The sequence below is a fragment of the Cydia fagiglandana genome, chromosome 2 (assembly GCF_963556715.1).
Source record: "Cydia fagiglandana chromosome 2, ilCydFagi1.1, whole genome shotgun sequence".
Lineage (NCBI taxonomy): Eukaryota > Metazoa > Arthropoda > Insecta > Lepidoptera > Tortricidae > Cydia > Cydia fagiglandana.
In genome coordinates, this window is record NC_085933.1 from 246,799 (window position 1) to 266,697 (window position 19,899).

General features: G+C 38.9%; 1 protein-coding gene and 1 non-coding gene across 2 annotated transcripts in view; one reads left to right on the forward strand and one right to left on the reverse strand.

Annotated features, from left to right (window-relative positions):
* LOC134673219 (tRNA (guanine(10)-N2)-methyltransferase homolog) overlaps positions 1 to 17,077 on the reverse strand; it is an 18,150-nt gene extending 1,073 nt beyond the window's left edge. The window contains exons 1-8 of the mRNA XM_063531171.1: positions 16,894 to 17,077; positions 16,430 to 16,816; positions 15,764 to 15,898; positions 14,004 to 14,193; positions 13,157 to 13,230; positions 12,660 to 12,798; positions 12,314 to 12,512; positions 10,888 to 11,052 (exon numbers count right to left, since the gene is read on the reverse strand). Of these exons, the coding sequence (XP_063387241.1) occupies positions 10,888 to 11,052; positions 12,314 to 12,512; positions 12,660 to 12,798; positions 13,157 to 13,230; positions 14,004 to 14,193; positions 15,764 to 15,898; positions 16,430 to 16,816; positions 16,894 to 16,965 (1,361 nt within the window). The 5' untranslated portion in view covers positions 16,966 to 17,077. The remainder of the gene's footprint in view (positions 1 to 10,887; positions 11,053 to 12,313; positions 12,513 to 12,659; positions 12,799 to 13,156; positions 13,231 to 14,003; positions 14,194 to 15,763; positions 15,899 to 16,429; positions 16,817 to 16,893) is intronic.
* Positions 17,078 to 19,524: 2,447 nt separating this feature from the next.
* Positions 19,525 to 19,597, forward strand: Trnad-auc (transfer RNA aspartic acid (anticodon AUC)). The gene has a single exon. It is a non-coding gene; the product is annotated as a tRNA-Asp (tRNA).
* Positions 19,598 to 19,899: the final 302 nt, after the last annotated feature.

Sequence of the window (19,899 nt, forward strand, 5' to 3'; positions counted from 1 at the left end):
CTAATAATCGTAGTCATAACTGTAGTCGTTTACAAAATAATTGAAAATATATGATTTTAACCGTGCATGGACATAAGTACTGGTAAAACATGCTTCTAACTCAATAGATTATAACATTGCCGCAATAAATGTTTTCGAAATATACGGGAAATTTTATGAGCTATCCAAAAATATAAGTTTTATTGCTGTATAATGTTGCATAACTAAGATAAGTGTAATTGTAATTGTTAAGCCTAGCAAAGCACGGTAATTTTGTTAAACTGCGACCGACCGATCTCAAGGGTCCAGTCTGAAAACCAGCGCTAGGCCCTCTGCTTGGAGTGCTTGGCATATGCTGAGATTGGAGCCCATTGCCCAATCATTCGTATATTATTATAATTACCTATCTTTCTAATTAATTTGTACCTATTTTAGTATTTAAGTTTTATATATTGTACTTAGTTGATAAGGTATTTTTTGTGGCAATAAATATTTTTCTGATTCTGATTCTGATTCTAATCATGAATTTTGTTCAGCATGGGTACTGTGCACCATCACGTAAATGGAGCCCGGCCATCGTTGAGTTTTCATTATTTTTCCGGTTCTATTTTTCGGATACTTGGTGGATACCATTTGAAACCATATTAAATTTTCTGTGAATACTCGATTGTTTGAAGTCTGAGGCCCAAATTGAACCATTTTAATAATATTAAAAAAAATGTTTAATTTTTACCTAGAGCGCCTGGTAGACCAGCAGCATTCTATTATTGTTTGACAGTACATTTTATAATCTAAGTTTCCGAAACGTGAGGTTCTGTTATAAAATATCGATATAAATGATGGTTTGTTTGTTTTGTCTTTTATCACAGGAAACTTAAGTATGTTTTGTCAAAAGCCCAGTTCTAGGTTCATAACATCGTTCAGTTCGTAGCTTTCATGATTGCAAGATCAGTGCATATAAAGTACTTAATATCTGTGTTGTTATTTGACTCACGTCTACACGTTTCTTTCGACCGCTGATATTGGTTCAACCCCACTCCGTAATTAATAATTTAAAATCACCTTGACATCTAAGGCTTGCTTGTAGCGCTTTAAAGGGATATTTGTCGCCGCACGCTCGGATGCAAAATAAGTGACTACCTACTATTTGAGTAGCAGCGTAGGTCCACATAGGTGATAGTTTCAGCTTTAGATGGTAATTAGCATTTATGGTCAACATTTGTAATAGGTACTCAAGAAGGTAATTGCACATTATTTTTCTTTGCCACTATCTACTTTCGTTGCATTTTTGTAAGCTTACAATCTGATAACTTGAAGTAAAATCTAATGGCTAGTAAATAAAAACAAGTACATAATTATTTTAGTGCACTGATGCCGCCGTTATCTACGGATTTATTTTGGCGAAATAAATTATACTGTCAATAACTAGGTATAACATATATGTATTATTAATACAAAATTTTAAAGGGCCTCTGATTCTTTGCAAATTCATTTCAATGCAATATATTTTTATTTATGGTCTACCACAATTAATTTTGGAAACAGTGAACAATAAGTATCCGTGAATTCCGGTTTTAAGTATAGTAATAGTAACATTAGGTTAATATTGAGTAAAATATCTATATTTATTTACTATTTTATTTTGCGGTCTAATTTATAGTTTTTGCTTACCTACTTATTGATTCATTAGCGTTTGGCATTGTAGTTTTAGCTTATAAGTATGACTCTATTGACAGTTATGAGATTAGAGAGTACTACGGTTTTTAAATAACGCTCGTCTGTAACTAGGTACATGATCTTAGATCTATAATAGCGACTCATAACTTCTCTGTTCGACTGTAAGTCATACAAGAGAGTTAAGTAGCGATTTCGATATAAAAAGCTATAAGTAGACGACTTTATTACACGTTTAGAACCTTAAGTGCAAATTGCAGATTATTACTCATATAGATGTTAAGGTTGTTCAATTCACTTTGAGCTATAAGCTATAACACTAGCAGCTTAACATACATTATAGCGCCCAAAACAGCTACTGTAGATCTTAAATCTTTAGATGAACCTTTTAAAAACTTTTATGTCACCAGAGCCTGTAAACTGTAAACTAAGACTAAATATGTGGCTATTCTAGAGCCAGGCTAGAATGTCTTTAGGTAATAAAATAGGTGCTTAGTGTCGCCTAATTGTTTGTTGGGATATATATGACAGTGCGCAGTGACCCATGCTGAACAAAATTCATTATTACTTGATTATATAATATCATACACCAATAAAACTTATGGTCCTGGGAAGCTTATGAAATGTCTCGTATATTTTGTAGTACATTAATAGCGGTAAAGTTATAATTGATTGAGTTAGCATATTTTAGCAATACTCATGTGCATGCACGGTAAAAAATCATATGTTTTCAATTATTTTGAAAATGACTAAAGTTATGACTACAGTTATTGAAACTAATTATAGTACGTTTAATATTCTTTCAAATGGTATCTATCACCAACTGATCAATAAAATAGAACCCGAGAAATAACAAAAAGTTGACGCCGGTCACCCGCCGTTTACGTGACAGCGCTTAGTGACCCATGCTGGACAAAATTCGTAATTACTTGGTAATGTAATATCATATACCGATAAAACTTATATTTTTGGAAAGCTAATAAAATTTTACGTCATTTTGTATGAATATTATTGGAGTAAAGATATAATGTATTGAGTTAGACGCATATTTTATCAGTACTTATGACATCCATGCACGGTAAAAAAACCATATACAGGGTGGAAAGGCACGACGATCCTTTCCGCAAAAGGCGGATTGTTTAGCCTAAGCTCTACATTTTCTCCATAGAAACTATGTTAATATGGGCAACCGTTTCTAAATTATGGCCTTTTAAACATCCATGCAAAAAACTACTTTGTTCTAACCCTAACAGGTGACAAGGTCAATGAACTTACTAGTAAACAATCTGTATACGACAGGAAATTGTACTAATTTGTTGCCATCCAACTATTCTTAGGTCTGCTTACAACACGGTAAGAATCGTTGCAGGATTTTCGCTTTCTTAGTGGTTCCACTTGTTCAATACTTGAATGAAGTAGTTATGTTATTCCTTAATATTAATAATACTAACCACAACACTGTTTACAACGACAGTTTAAATTGTGACATTGACAACCACTCAAAAGTACGCAATGGTCTTATAAATATCTCTGGTTTCCTTGACTGATAAAAAGGTTTTAGTTTCTTAACACGTTTCACAAAATAATTTTCGAATAATTGGAAACTATCTAAAATAATAAAAAAATACAAGTAGGTTGTGTATGATAGACCAAATGAATTTGCAAAAATGAAATATCTACTAAGAATACATCAAGAATAAATAGGTACTTCTTAAATACCAACCTAAGTAACAAACCTTCTTGCGTGGTAGGAAATACACAAGACGTCTGATGTTTGAAATTAAATTGTCATTGAACTTTACTTATCTAATGTCATATTCTTCAAATAAAAATACCGTTGTTAGATGCTCGTGGTTATTTAAATTTGTGGGACTGTGTAAAAGATATGGTGTACCAAACGGAATGTGAAACTGCGGACGAAATGAGACATTAAAGGCTAATTGCTGCTTTTGACAATCTGCGGAGGAAAAATGAAGAACATTATCAAATATCTACTACAAAACTCTTCTCTTTCTTCTTCAATGAAATGACATGTGGGCAATGTGCGCGGGCTCGGGTGCGGGCTGCGGCGTACATTATAAGACACGGAGGTACATTTGAAAACCGTATGTGAAGAGAAGATAGTGTTAAATATTGGCAAAAAGTAATTATCTAAGGAAGTAATAAAATTGTTTGTAATATTTTTGCATTCATTTGATTTATTTGTCATATATGCGTCATTCATACATCATTGCGATTCTGTCAACGATCGGAAAAAAACGTAAAGTCCCGAGCTTTCCCGACGGAGATCTTTAACCTAGCCGTCATGTGCACATGCTATAGGGTTATCACCACAGTTAAAAAGTAGAAAATTTGGTATTTTTATTTTTTACTCAATTAACGATTCTTACCATTACCAATCTGCTCTGTATCACTTAAACGACCTAATACTTCCGGGAAGGATCGTCGTGCCTTTCCACCCTGTATTTTAAAATATTTTGTAAATTACTAAAGTAATGACTACAGTTAATAAAAACCAATTATAGTACGTTTAATAACCTTTCAAATGGTGCCTATCACCAATTGATCAATAAATTAGAACCCGAGAAATAATGAAAAGTTGACGTCGGTCGCCCGCCATTTACGTGACTGTGCGTAGTGACCCATGCTGAACAAAATTCGTTGTTACTTGGTTATATAATATCATACACCAATAAAACTTATGTTTTTGGTAAGCTAATGAAATGTCTCGTATATTTTGCAATAAAAAAAATGCGGTATAGTTATAATTTATTAAGTTCGACGAATATTTAATCAGTACTTATGCCATCCATGCACGGTAAAAAATCAAGTATTTTAAAATATTTTGTAAACGACTACAGTTATGACTACGGTTATTATGAAGCAATAATAGCACGTTTAATACTCTTTCAAACAGCACCTCACACGAACCGATCGGTCCCATAGGACTCAAGATGTGAACAAATATCAATGATGGTCGGCCGCGATCTTTGCCCCCCTTTTTTTCGACCCGTCCCCCCCTCCATAAACTAAAACCGGTCAATTCGTATTCTAGAGATCACGAGGAACACATTCATACCAGTTTTAGGTATTTAGAAGAGATGTCGACGACTTTTTTCAATACAGGCCGGTTTCCACCTATCTAACAAGGTGTCGACACATTTGTGTGCACTTTGCGTGCGGTTTGCGACTAAATCTGACAGAAAATTTGTGACAGCAAATGTCAATATAAAATACCTCTTGAAAACCAAGGTTTGTCAAACTACTATTAGTGTCTCGTGTGTAGACATGTGTAAGTAATGCTCGTAATATCACAAATGAGATATCTATCGAACACGTAATATGGCATTACGTATCTCTCCGCGAAATCAACCAGTACTTCAAACATCACGCATCACGCGAGCCGCACCGAGCGCGCGAGCGCCAACGACCGGCCGAAGCGCGCGAAATGGATTCAATTCCAAATACATTGACTCGCCGATATGAACGGTCAGTTCAAGTCTACGCACGGAGCGCGTAATGTGTAATGTCACTTGTGATAGTGTCATGTTTGTTCGCCATGCCATGCCATCATTGCTTTGTTATCTCGCTCGCACTCGCACTCAGTGCTCGCTCGCTCTCGCTCTGCGATGCTTTCGGCTATCTTCGGAACCATTCGGATAGGTCCGCTCGGCCGATCGCCGCGGTTTAAGTTGTCACTCACAAATATTTTTACGAATATGATTTTCTGCAATAGATTTAAAACTCTAATGCGTCCGCGTAGAGCTTAAAATGTTTTCTTATAATACAAGAAGGACGCGGTCAAATGGAGTAATTTATTTGCGATTTTGAATTTGACGAAAAGAAAACCGTTTATTATTATTGTTGTGAAATGTTTGATAGTTTGCTTGACTTTTCGCGGTTCGCGGCAAACTTAGTACGAGTTAATACTTGTTTATCCTTTAATTTAATTGTGAATTAGTGCATATCGAGACTGACTGTAGAAATTCGAGTTGTTTATAAAGACTGAGTGAACTAAATTGCAAATATATTTAAATTAAATTGTGAAAGGTGTAAATAATAGTTTCGTTATGGCAATATTCTGATAATGTATTAGTGCTGGTGGTGAGTAATAGCTTTTTTACGGACTATTGGTGACTTTCACTTGATTGACCTATTAAAAAAAAGGCTATAAACGAACCACTTTACGGAGACAGAACCAAAGCGAGCAAAATGTACGCATTGTTATAGAAAATAGGTACTCGCCATATCGGGAAGCTCCATAGGCAATTATCTACCTCCGAAACTTACATACATATTACATAATTACATTATTTTATAATTTATAAGAACTAACAAAAAATCTTTCACATAAAGGTGACAAAACGCATCGCGTAATAAATAGATCGATCGCCGATACGGATCCAAGACGCCTAGAATCACTAGAGTGCTGTAGATGCGCTGTGTAATGTAAGAGATAGCTGTAATGTGGCCGTCTCGCGCGCGCCCGAGCGCTGTTTCACGTTCGGGTCATGTTTCGAGTGATGAGTGATGTGATATCTCAGTGTACCATTACGTGTTCCGAAAAGTGATGTGATATAGCATCACTTTTCGAAGCACTGTTTCGCGCATGTCTACTCGTGTGCTCGTAAGTAATTCTAGTAAGTCATCATGGGCGATGCAAATGAAAACCATATAAACACCTAACACCCGTCAACCTTTTAAGGAAAAGTTTTTAAAGAAATGCAATAAGCTACTTAGGTCAGCCAACGAATGCTCCAAAACGTTGTAGAGGGAAATGCTCGGAACACAATTTTTGACTCTGTAACTTGGTTTGGACAAGTTAGGAGGTGAACATATCAAAAGTCCCCGGCCGTAGCCCTTGAGCGGGGGGAAGAGAGGGGGCTTTGAAGGTCCCATTTTCCGGTTTTTCGATTATATCTCGGAAACTATGTATCTTAGCGACATGGCCACTTATACAAAATGAAAGTTAATTTAATTTGTTACAAGTTTATTCAGTCAATTTTTTCGATATGTTGAATAGTTTTTGAGATATCCGCTCTTGAAAGTTTATTTAGGGCTCTCAATGTTATCTTGATATATCTACATCAGTGAAGGTGCTAGGCCGTTAATGGTATCGTTTTCGTATAAATCTGGGTTGTTGAATCCATTTAAGGTATAACATTGACACCATTCCACAAAATTAAAAAAAATCTTTTTAGGGTTCCGTACCTCAAAAGCAAAATACGGAATCCTTATAGGATCACTCGTGCGTCTGTATGTCTGTCCGTCTGAATACACAAAATAGTTCTTTACCTATAGATGACAGGAAAACCTATTAGAAATGTGCAGTCAAGCGCGAGTCGGACTTAATGTACGGAACCCTTAATATGCGAGTCCGACTCGCACTTGGCCGTTTTTTTTTAAACTCCTCTTGACGCTTAACCGCTGAACCGATTTCGTTGAAATTTTCTATAGAAATAGTTTGCGTCCCGGAACAGGACATAGGATAGATCTTATAACCAAAATCATCTTTTGAAGGTGTGAAAAGTGGCGTGGTAATTTGTACGGGAAATCAATAACCGCTGAACGGATTTATATTAAATTTGGGATGGTCTACATCTTTGATTTAGTTAAAAATGATAAAAAAAACATGACTTCAAACCTAAACTTAAACAGTATTAACTTCAAGAAGTCAATTCTGAATTCCCTACACCTCATTTCACACCTTTAAAGGATGATTTTTGAGATAACTTATTATGTCCTGTCGGGACTCAAAATATATGTGTACTAAATTTAAATTAAAACTGTTCAGCAGTTTAAGCGTGAAGAGGAGTTTAAAAGAAAGTAAGTTTATATGTTTTTACTTTGGAATGGTGTCAATGTGATACCATAACTAAATTTGGTACTGCACATTTATACGAAAACGATACCAAACATGGCCTCGTAGCTTTACTGTTGTAGAAGTCAAAATAAAATTGAGAGCCCTAAATTCTTATTACTTGACCAAACTTGTGTAGAAGGAAAAGGAAAAATAAAAGTCTTCGGCAGGAATATAAGACACAAATATAATTTATTTTTTTGCGTTACTATTTCAATCATCAAATATAAACATACCTTGATTATATTATTCTAGTGAGATCCTCATAGATAAACAAAAACATTTACTTAAAAAATTACAAGGTCGAAATGTCACGGAGCTTGTGAGAGTAATATGTGAAAAATAAAAACTTTTATGACAAAAAAATCTGGACACAATTTAAGAAGCATCCAATTGCGTCGAGGAATCATCTGTATTTTTGCTTGTTTCATTACCTCCTCGCTTCTTTTTTTGTCCTTTGTATTCTGTAGCAATTTGTTAGATCTGAAAACAAAGATAACTTGCGTCGTCACGGATGTCGATTTATAGGTTTTAGGGAGTGCAGAATTTGAAAACTATGATCATTTTATATTCCAAGATGGCGGCTACGTATTTTGTCATAAAAGTCGTCATGGATATCGTTTTATAGGTTTTAGGGAGTGCAGAAATCGAAAATGATGACCATTTTGGATTCCAAGATGTCTGCCGTGCACTTTGTCATATAAGCCGTCATAGATGTTGATTTATAGGTGTTAGGAAGAGCAGATTTCGAAAATGATGACCATGACCAACAAAACGACATCCATGTCGACTTTTAACATAGTGCATGGCCGCCATCTTAGATTCCAAAATAGTTATTATTTTCGAAATCTGCGCTCCCTAAAACCTATAAAACGACAGCCATGACGACTTTTATGACATACTGCATGGCCGCCATTTTGGATTCCAAAATGGTCATCATTTTCGAAATCTGCGCCCCCCAAAACCTATAAAACGACACCCATGACGACTTTTATGACATAGTGCATGGCCACCATTCTGGATTACAAAATGGTCATCATTTTCTAAATCGGGGCCCCCTAAAACCCATAAAACGACATCCATGACGACTTTTATGACATAGTGCATGGCCGCCATTTTGGAATCGAAAATGGTTATCATTTTCGAAATCTGCGCCCCCCAAAACCTATAAAACGACACCCATGGCGACTTTTATGACATAGTGCATGGCCGCCATCTTGGAATCCAAAATGGTCATCATATTTGAAATCTGCGCCTCCTAAAACCTATAAAACGACACCCATGACGACTTTTATGGCATAGTGCATGGCCGCCATTTTGGATTCCAAAATGGTCATCATTTTCAAAATTGGGGCCCCCTAAAACGTATAAAACGACACCCATGACGACTTTTATGACATAGTGCATGGCCACCATTTCGGAATCCAAAATGGTCATCATTTTCTAAATCTGCGCCCCCCAAAACCTATAAAACGACACCCATGACGACTTTTATGACATAGTGCATGGCCGCCATTTTGGATTTCAAAATGGTCATCATTTTCTAAATCGGGGCCCCCTAAAACCTATAAAACGACATCCATGATGACTTTTATGACATAGTGCATGGCCGCCATCTTGGAATCCAAAATGGTCATCATTTTTGAAATCTGCGCCTCCTAAAACCTATAAAACGACACCCATGACGGCTTTTATGGCATAGTGCATGGCCGCCATTTTGGATTCCAAAATGGTCATCATTTTCAAAATTGGGGCCCCCTAAAACGTATAAAACGACATCCATGACGACTTTTATGACACAGTGCATGGCCGCCGTTTTGGATTCCAAAATGGTCATCATTTTCGAAATCGGCACTCCCTAAAACCTATAAATCGACACCCATCTCGACTTTTATGACAAAGTGTTTGGCTACCATCTGCATGCAAGACATTTCTATTATTTTTACGTACAAAAATGGCCCCCTGTCAACTTCCAACCGAGATTTAATCGATAATTTATTCGATTAATGTTCAGATTAATTCAATTTCAATCTTATGTTAGGTCGACTAAACTAATCGTGATTAAAATTTGAGGATTAACTTTTTTTATTCCATTAATTAGTCGAATAACAGTTAATCTATTAAGTCACATCTCTGACCACGGCATTTTTACACTTTGAGAATATCTGAAAACAAATGAACACAAGGAGCCATTTTGCAAATCCAGTAACTTTGTTATTACTTTTGACAGCGCGTGTCATGTGTCTACACAGAGTCGACACAAAGTCGAAACATTTGCGACTACTTTGTGACTGCAATATTTCTCAGCCTTAAACCATATTTATACATCATAATTAACAAGTTTCGTAGTATGTAAAGCGTTATTTCTGTTATTTAAGTATAGTATACGCATCGAAGTACTAAAAATGCATCAAATAATATATTTATGAACACAGGCACTGAGAAGTAAACAATTTCATTTCCGGCTAAACTAAAACAATTTGGTGGCGCGTTGATTATATTACACTTAGTTTATCAAATCACTCGAGCAGTTTAATTCCCCATAATAATTTAAGTCCTATTGTAATATAAATGCAAACAATATATAATTACGTCTTGTAATCCGTTTTAGAGATTGCGTATTAATGTCACTTATTTTTATTTAACTATTTTTCCATCTGACAGTTTCCATTTGACAGGAACAAAATGAACGAATGAACGAATGATTTTGGCATAAAGTAGTCGCAAACTAGTAACAATGTGTGCACACGGCGACCACACTTTATGTCACTTTGTGTCATGTGTCGACCCTTCCCCATTTCTGGTAACTGTGTCGACACGGCGACGACTCTGCGACTGGAATTGTGACCGAAACAGACGGTGTCGACACAAGATGTGTCTACACCGCGTCGTAACGGCGACTGGAAATGGTTGTATGGGCGAACCATATGAAATGAAATGACACGATCATTTGGTGTCATAGAAACTACGTACTACTTCCGGAAGTCTTAGAAGGCTGAAATTTGGCATGAGAGGTGGGTATGTATGCAAACACATCTGGTGACCAGAAATCTAACTTTCGCCGTTTTTGGTGGGATTTTTCTAGTTGTTTTTGGGTGGGAAAATGAATGAAATCCCACCAAAAACAAAGACTCAAGGCCGTTTTGATGCAGTCACATAAACCCTCCCTCGGTGGACTTGTTGTAGGTACAAAGTAGTAACACAGGTCTATCATGTTCTGAAATTTCGAATGAGTGTCATTGGGGTATTGTCCATAAATATGACAACAACAGTCGGTCTCTCGTATCTTCTCATAAATGCGAAGCCTTCGACAGTATAGTTGTAGACCTGTTAGCACGGTAATACCGACCTTACGCCCCCCGCACACGGCTCACCTGAAGTTGTGGACGCCGCCGTCGGCCGCCACGTCCCCGGCGGGCTCGCGCACCTTCTCGTAGGTGAGCAGCCTCCGCGCGGTGAGCCGCGACAGCACCTGCTCGGAGTTGGCCACCAGCTCGAGGCACGGGTGGGACGGCAGCTGCTCGGGGCTGTATTCCGCTCTGAAATTGCAAAGCAACCATCAAAAACATTGGCTTTGTTCGAAGTAGGTATATATGTACTAGCGGGCGCCAGCAGCCGCGCGGCCGAGCCCAGCAGGTCGCGGTACAGCTGTGTGAGCGCGTACTCTACTTCAACATTACCTGAGCAGCGGGTACCAGGTGACGAGGCGGCGGGCGGGCGCCAGCAGCCGCGCGGCCGAGCCCAGCAGGTCGCGGTACAGCTGTGTGAGCGCGTACTCTACTTCAACATTACCTGAGCAGCGGGTACCAGGTGACGAGGCGGCGGGCGGGCGCCAGCAGCCGCGCGGCCGAGCCCAGCAGGTCGCGGTACAGCTGTGTGAGCGTGTACTCTACTTCAACATTACCTGAGCAGCGGGTACCAGGTGACGAGGCGGCGGGCGGGCGCCAGCAGCCGCGCGGCCGAGCCCAGCAGGTCGCGGTACAGCTGTGTGAGCACGTACTCTACTTCAACATTACCTGAGCAGCGGGTACCAGGTGACGAGGCGGCGGGCGGGCGCCAGCAGCCGCGCGGCCGAGCCCAGCAGGTCGCGGTACAGCTGTGTGAGCGCGTACTCTACTTCAACATTACCTGAGCAGCGGGTACCAGGTGACGAGGCGGCGGGCGGGCGCCAGCAGCCGCGCGGCCGAGCCCAGCAGGTCGCGGTACAGCTGTGTGAGCGCGTACTCTACTTCAACATTACCTGAGTAGCGGGTACCAGGTGACGAGGCGGCGGGCGGGCGCCAGCAGCCGCGCGGCCGAGCCCAGCAGGTCGCGGTACAGCTGTGTGAGCGCGTACTCTACTTCAACATTACCTGAGCAGCGGGTACCAGGTGACGAGGCGGCGGGCGGGCGCCAGCAGCCGCGCGGCCGAGCCCAGCAGGTCGCGGTACAGCTGTGTGAGCGCGTACTCTACTTCAACATTACCTGAGCAGCGGGTACCAGGTGACGAGGCGGCGGGCGGGCGCCAGCAGCCGCGCGGCCGAGCCCAGCAGGTCGCGGTACAGCTGTGTGAGCGCGTACTCTACTTCAACATTACCTGAGCAGCGGGTACCAGGTGACGAGGCGGCGGGCGGGCGCCAGCAGCCGCGCGGCCGAGCCCAGCAGGTCGCGGTACAGCTGTGTGAGCGCGTACTCTACTTCAACATTACCTGAGCAGCGGGTACCAGGTGACGAGGCGGCGGGCGGGCGCCAGCAGCCGCGCGGCCGAGCCCAGCAGGTCGCGGTACAGCTGTGTGAGCGCGTACTCTACTTCAACATTACCTGAGCAGCGGGTACCAGGTGACGAGGCGGCGGGCGGGCGCCAGCAGCCGCGCGGCCGAGCCCAGCAGGTCGCGGTACAGCTGTGTGAGCGCGTACTCTACTTTAGCGGGCACGTGCTGGGCTAAATGCTCCTCGGATAGAGTGTAGTTATCCTTCTCTATGCCCACGCGTTCGGTTGGCTCGCGGATTCCGTATGGGGCTGAAAAAAAGGAAATGTATAATGGGTAACATGAAACATATTCGTCGGGCGACTCGGAGCCAAGTATAACTAGTTTCTATCCGGTCCGCGGTTTCTTCACCATGTTTTCCTGACTGATGCTGAGTTAGGAAGTGTTGAAGTACTTACGGTCGGTAACGACAGCGTCCACGTTCCACCCGGGCCGCCACAGCGGCCGCGAGGAGTCGCTCACCACCACGTCCAGGAACCGCGCGCCGATGCCGTACTGCTGCATATTCGCGCGGATGCTCTCCTCTTTCTTGCGGACCTGGTGGTCATATCATTGATTGATTTATATGATTTCCAGCCCTCATCCACTTTAGAGGATAGCTATACATATAAATCGGCAGTGACGCAAAATACATGCATCCTACTTAAGGTATTCCTACTGCTTGCTTTTATTATAACTTTTCACCAAACCCCAGACTATAAGGCCGTATTACGAAATCGTTTTCTGCTGAACATAGTAGCTATAAAAATATTATAGGCAGGCAGTAAAAAATGTTTGATTCTAACATCCCTGCCATCAAGACCTATTTGGTAAGTAGTAAAATTCACTACCTACTTGACACTTATACATTGAAAATACATATTACACAGGTAAGGTGGTTGCCATATACATATACCTTTTGTCCGACGCGCGTGGGCCTCGTCCGCGCGTGCAGCATGAGGTAGTCGATGTCTGTTCCGCACACATACGCTGCAACATATTGCTAATGAGCTATGTATAAACAATGGTTTAGTAATACACTAACTAAAGTGACACTGCATGGACCAATGGGATGGGAGAACAAGGCATATACATAGATCCCAATCCAGGTACAAATTCCGTCAAGCAACTTGAAGTGATTAAGAAGGATGCATCATAAAGCCTCAATTGCCGATGCTTTGATGCTTTGAGAAGTTTTACCCAATACACTTCCTGGCAGGAACTTTGTTCTTATATAATTTTAGGCAAGCAGCTACTTAGATGATGAGCCTATAGCACAGTGTCCAGTAATAATTAGTTCAACGTTTGTAAAGTCATATCACATCACTAGTAACATCAGTCTAACTTATTGTTAAGCCCTTTGTCCGATCTGTTTTTAAACACATGGACCTATAGTTCGTTTTTTTTAGCATTAGAAAGAACTTGCAAGAAGGTAAGCGATCTTGACATGTCTTTTAATTGAAAAACGCTTTTTAAAAATCAAAAACTATTACTAATGAAAGCAAAAGAATATAAATGATCGTATTAGATTCATAATTGTTACATATTTGCCGTAATTTATTTTTAAAATGTGTTTTTCAATTAAAAGACACATCAAGATTGTTTACCTTATTTCTAATGCTAAAAAAAACGAACTATAAGGAGCAGTCACAACACTATCCGGTAAATGGTTCCAAGCCGCCATGACGACGATGATAATGACGATAATGAAGCGAGTATTTTTACAGTAAGTATATTAGACTATGTGTGCATATGTATAGTACCTCCAAAATGAGCTGCAGCAACCAGCAGAGAGCCAGAACCGACAAACGGGTCGAGCACTATATCTCCATCTCGCACTTGTGCTTGGTTGGCGGCGAGCAATGCCAGCGCGGGATCCATGCTGGTGTTGCCGATGAATGTGCGCTTCTTCAGGGAGTGCTGCTGGATCAGGTCACGCTGCCCATCTGCTACCTTGATAAAAGTGTAGTACAGTCAATACTTATAATTATAATCAAATTAAATTTGTTCTTAACACATGCCACCTAGCCAAACAAGACGTCCGCGCCAGGCCACAGCAATTTCGTCATATAAAGCAGTAGTACTATGATCCCGACTATTGGGTTGTGGGTTGTTAGGCCTGGGAACAAAATCATAAATAAAATACCCGAAGGTCGGGTTTTCGGCACTGAATGTGTTTTATTTTTAAAAACGGCCAGGTGCATATAGAACTAAGATTTAGAAATTATTTCTGTTGCCTTTTAGTTGTGTTTATCGTGATTATTAGGGCTTGCAATATCGGACGGTTTCCAATTCCGGAACTGATTTTCGATATTGGTTCCCAATTCCGGAATTAGGGTTAATCATATTTGTATCCGATTTATTAGTAAAAAATATCAAAAAATATGAAATTCTGATACTTTACGTTTATTAAAGATAGTATTGTTTTAGTGAATTTTAATTTGCAGCATTATTAATCGAAAAAATGTTACTAAATTGAGTAGTGCCGTCTTTGCACTTCTTATTTTAGCACCGTATTACTATGGTCACTTTTATTCACTCCAATGATACAGCGTATTTGGAGAAACTACGAAAGCTGGCAAACCATTTGATGCCTAATTTTATATAATGTCTACATATAACGGCTTCGCAGACACTACCTAGTGGCTCTGTTTACGAAGATGAAGGTCCTGATGGGGTTCCGATCTCGGTAAGGGCATTTATTGTGTTAAGGTATAACGATTATTTGTTCCTGGATTAAGGTTGTTTTTTATGTACATATTAAAGTACCTATTCGGCTAATAGGTATCTATTACCTTTATACATTGCCGACTAGTGTCCAAAACGCAAGCCTTATTGAGATTAAACCAAATGGGCTAAATGATTTCATTAGCGCTGCATTACAGCCTGGTGAGAAAACAAGTAAATTTCCTGGTTGCGTTTTCTTATTAAGTGTAAAATAATAAAACCCGAAATCTGTCATTGAGGAAATTTATTTCTGAACTGAGAAATAAATATCCAAATATTTATAAATTTTTATTCAAAGGTTTCGCGTAGGTAGGATTCTGTGCAAATAAATGTATGGCTTTGCTTTAGCAAATATCAAAAGTAAAAAATTCAATGATTAATTTAATGAGGCATGCTGCTAGACATCAGACTTTTGTCAGCCACGACTAATACCACCAGCATAGTGTAGTTTCTTGGCAATTTTCAATAGTAAACATACTAAAATCTAATAAAAGTACTTAAATCCAATTCCGGAATTTTCGATATTCAGTGGTCTCAATTCCGGAATTGTAATATCGGAAAATCTGTCCGAGATTCCGGAATTTCGAAATTCCGGAATTCTGGAATGCAAGCCCTAGTGATTATCACATGTTATGGATGCTTTAAACAAATGAATTTAAGTATTGCATGACAATTTAAGCCTTATTGAGCCCATACCTCAATCTATTTGTTTAATATTGTCCCCTAATTATAATGAATTATCAAGTGTTTGGTTTTTGTAGTAGTTAAGTGCATTGTGAGTACGGAAGAAACTCACCCATCTCCCAAAGAACAAGTCTTCTGGCTCCTCGGGCACATTGTTGGGGTCCAGTCCGTAGAACTCTATGTAGCTCAGCACTGTGTCTGGCTTCTTCAGCTTCACTGGGCCATCAAATGCAAGGTAATCAAATTTCTGAAATAGTCTCATTCAATTTTAGTAAAATATAGTTTGGTTTAAACCAATAGTGGTTTGTCTGTAGATTATATTTGAAATTTTATTAAATGAAGTTTTAATCATTTCAATATGTTAGACTTGATAAAAACCACTATTGGTTTAAACCAATAGTGGTTTGTCTGCAGATTATATTTGAAATTTTATTAAATGAAGTTTTAATCATTTCAATATGTTAGACTTGATAAAAACACTATGTTTTAAGCGAACTGACTATTTATTTACACATCATTAGGGGATGTGTATTTATTTATAAATATGTATCTGGGAGACCGAGCTTTACTTGGAAAACATTTAAATACTCAAAAATGCACATTTCCCAGAGATAAGACTTAGCTAGATCAATTTATCGCCCCCAAAAACCCCCATATATAGCAAATTTCATCGAAATCGTTAGGGCCGTTTTCGCGATCCCTGAAATATATTTATAAACAAATAAACAAGAATTGCTTGTTTAAAGGTATTAGATTATAAAGGTAGTTTTGTACAAACCTCAATTTTCTCAACTTTCTCCTTCATACTAAAATGCTTGCAGAAGGTCTCAACTTCCACTTTGAAAGACTTGTCCACCGGCCGACACGCGTCTATCAAGCCACTGGGGCAAATATCTTGATCACTGACTCCATCCTCGGAACCCTCTGAAGTAATCCACTGGTCTGTGCTGTTCTGCATGGCTCGCTTCAAGTTTTGATGCAGCTGCGCCTCGGTTTTGGCCCTCGCCCATAATTCTATACAGTTTTTAAGAAGCACAGAGCGCGACGCAAGTTTTCTGACGCACTCTTCCGAGGGCACTTCGACTACCCAGTAAGGTTCTATTTCACTTGGTTTTTCAACGTATCTGATCGGAATATTGAACATGGACAGCAAACTTTGCATTTCCTGTAATATATTGCAAAGGTATTAACTGAGATTGGCAAAAAAATAAAAGGTTTTTAAACAAAGGTACAATAACTTACAGCATGCCGAAAATCGACGTGTTCCTGAGCGAACCATAACAAATACCGCGGCCACATTTTTCTTAAATGCATTTGTAACTTCTCTTTACCATAAAACACTCCTTCAGCTACATTCTATGCACGTAAATAATTATTTTTTATTAATAAAAGTAAGTTTACCGAACACGACTCACGAATCAAAACATAACCTACAAAACTTTGACATTGACGTTTCAGAAGCATGTTTTAGGGGAAGGGGAACGTTTTTTTCGGCTAAAAAGTTTACACTCGGAGCATGTATTTTGCGCAAAGCATTTAAAAATTCACGCAAGAACCAGGAAAACTATACTCATCCTTTTCTTTTGGGTGCTAGTACTAGTGTAAGACAAAGATAGTACGATTATCTCTGTCTATGTTTGAAATGAAACAGTCCTTTGACAAACTATATATTGCCCATAGACTTATAATATATAAAGACGGTGTCTCAGCGAGCTATCACTGTTGCCACTTTTGTTTAGTGTACGATTAACAATGAGGCCCACGTTGCTGTAGCCATGTCGATAAAGTCATATCGATAAACTATCGACATTTCTTGCAATTTTAATTTTGCTTCAAAGGCTTAACGATACCTAAAATGACCAAAAACGCTTTTATTCTTTATTGTGGTTATCAGATCACAATTTTATAGTCACGCCCCAGCAGGGAACCAAGGGAAAGTTCAGATATTTAATTAAAATACATAAATACCTCCTAAAATAGGTGTTCCGCAATAATTGAATTATATTATAATATATTCATTATCCATTAGCATTTCAATTATGTTTATGTTTAACGAAGATAATTGAAGCTTCAATTAATCGCTATAGTGCGTCAAGCAAATCTTGTCAGTAGCAATGTAAAGCAAACTAAAGTAGGGCAACACTCAAAGAGTAGTATTGCGCTAAGAAAAGCAGCAATGTACAATGTACATCGAACCAAAACTTTTTTTTCCGCTGAGCGCGCCCTGTTACGTACGTCAATTCAAATTGTCACTCGTGGATTCTCTATTGAAAATGTTTGAAATTGTTATTAAATGGCATTTAAATGGTATGGACGGACAATTTAAAAGCGGTGTGTGGTGAATTTGAAGATCTCAAAATAAAATTAGAAGTGGAATATGCCGTTAAACAAGAATGTAATGAATAAAATCATTGCTTCAGCAGGTAGATGTCCTATTGGATTTTAATATTTTATTAGGTTTATATCTTGGAACTGTAAGCATTGTAGGCACCTTATCTTTGATTAAGCACAATTTTATTTAATATATTGGTATTTAATGGCGACACAGCAGAAATATCTCTGGAAATAGAATCGATTCAGATTGTAAACAAAGATGATGGCTGTCATTCGCCATCCACATTCCACAGATAAAACAAAGATGACACGCGATTTTCGAATTATTCGAACACAGTGTTGCTAACCCGCGATTTTTCAAATTTGCCGCCGTTTGCTACTGACAAGATTTGCTTGACGCAGTATATTTCGTTCCGCTGTGTAGCGTTTATCGATATATAACATGATTAAAATCGACTTTTCACATCCCTAAAAGAGCACACATATACGCTTTTATGCACACATACACAGCCTGGGCGCATCAAGAAAGGCAACACTTGATTTGAAGTCCACCTTGTCAACAGTATGGTTGTCCTTTTTTGACAAACGGCATTTTAAAAGAGCGAGGAGAGAGAAATGATACTAGTTGATGCGCCGTGAAAGAGAACAGAAAACGTTGGGCCCTTGATATTGCCTCTCCCCTGCCTCGCACGAGTTAACTAAATTAAATTATACACCTAAACCTTCCTCAAGAATCACTTTGATATAGTTGTTTATCAGTTTCATTTCAAACATAGACAGAGAGAATCATACTATCTCTGTCTTTCGGTTTATAGAAACTTTATTTGTCTAAGAAATTACAGGAATTTCACTTATAAGACTACATAAAAATAGTTAACTTAAAAATTATAAGTTACGCAATAAGCAAGCACTTATGACAATGTTCAATAATAAGTAAGTAAGTAAATATTCTTAAATACACAGTTGCATTTGGATTTAAAGTATTTAAACTAATGATTCAAACACACAGAATAAAATTAAGATTGGACCCTAATGGTCTTAACATAAGGTTTAGATTTAATTGGTTAGTAATAGGTACATGCGAGGGTATCTTTTTTAAGCTTAGAATAAATTTAAAAGTGGAAAAATTACTGTCTTGGGTGAGACTTGAACTCACGGCCTCTGGATCGATACTCCAGCGCTCTGCCATCTGAGCCACCAACCTTTGCTGCTTTGAGCCTTTGCTGGCTAGGGATGAGGTCTTGGTGGCTCAGATGGCAGAGCGCTGGAGTATCGATCCAGAGGCCGTGAGTTCAAGTCTCACCCAAGACAGTAATTTTTCCACTTTTAAATTTATTCTAAGCTTAATAGCATCGTTCGCAGACGTTTCTGCTTGTTAAAAATTAAAATTAGTATGGGTAGCACATCGTAACTGGTGAATTTCCAATATGACTTGGAACTCCGGTAGCCGTTTAAGAAGTATAACACTCTTACGGTAGATGTCGCTAAGGGTCCCCTTGACCTATAATATGGTGGAAAGATTTGCTGGCTAGGGATGAGGTCTTGGTGGCTCAGATGGCAGAGCGCTGGAGTATCGATCCAGAGGCCGTGAGTTCAAGTCTCACCCAAGACAGTAATTTTTCCACTTTTAAATTTATTCTAAGCTTAATAGCATCGTTCGCAGACGTTTCTGCTTGTTAAAAATTAAAATTGGTATCTTTTTTGTTCGACTCATGGCTGCCAGCCTTGTTTACGGGGCCAGTTAAACCCGACCTTTAAGCAGTAGTTAATTATCGGTTGTCGTAATGACATTATTTTAATAAATTAATTGATATTTATATTTTAAATATATGTTTGTATGTAAGTTAATAGAGTAATTTTATCCTATATATATATTTTATCTTTTCCATTTTTTTTTATTATTTAAAGAACATT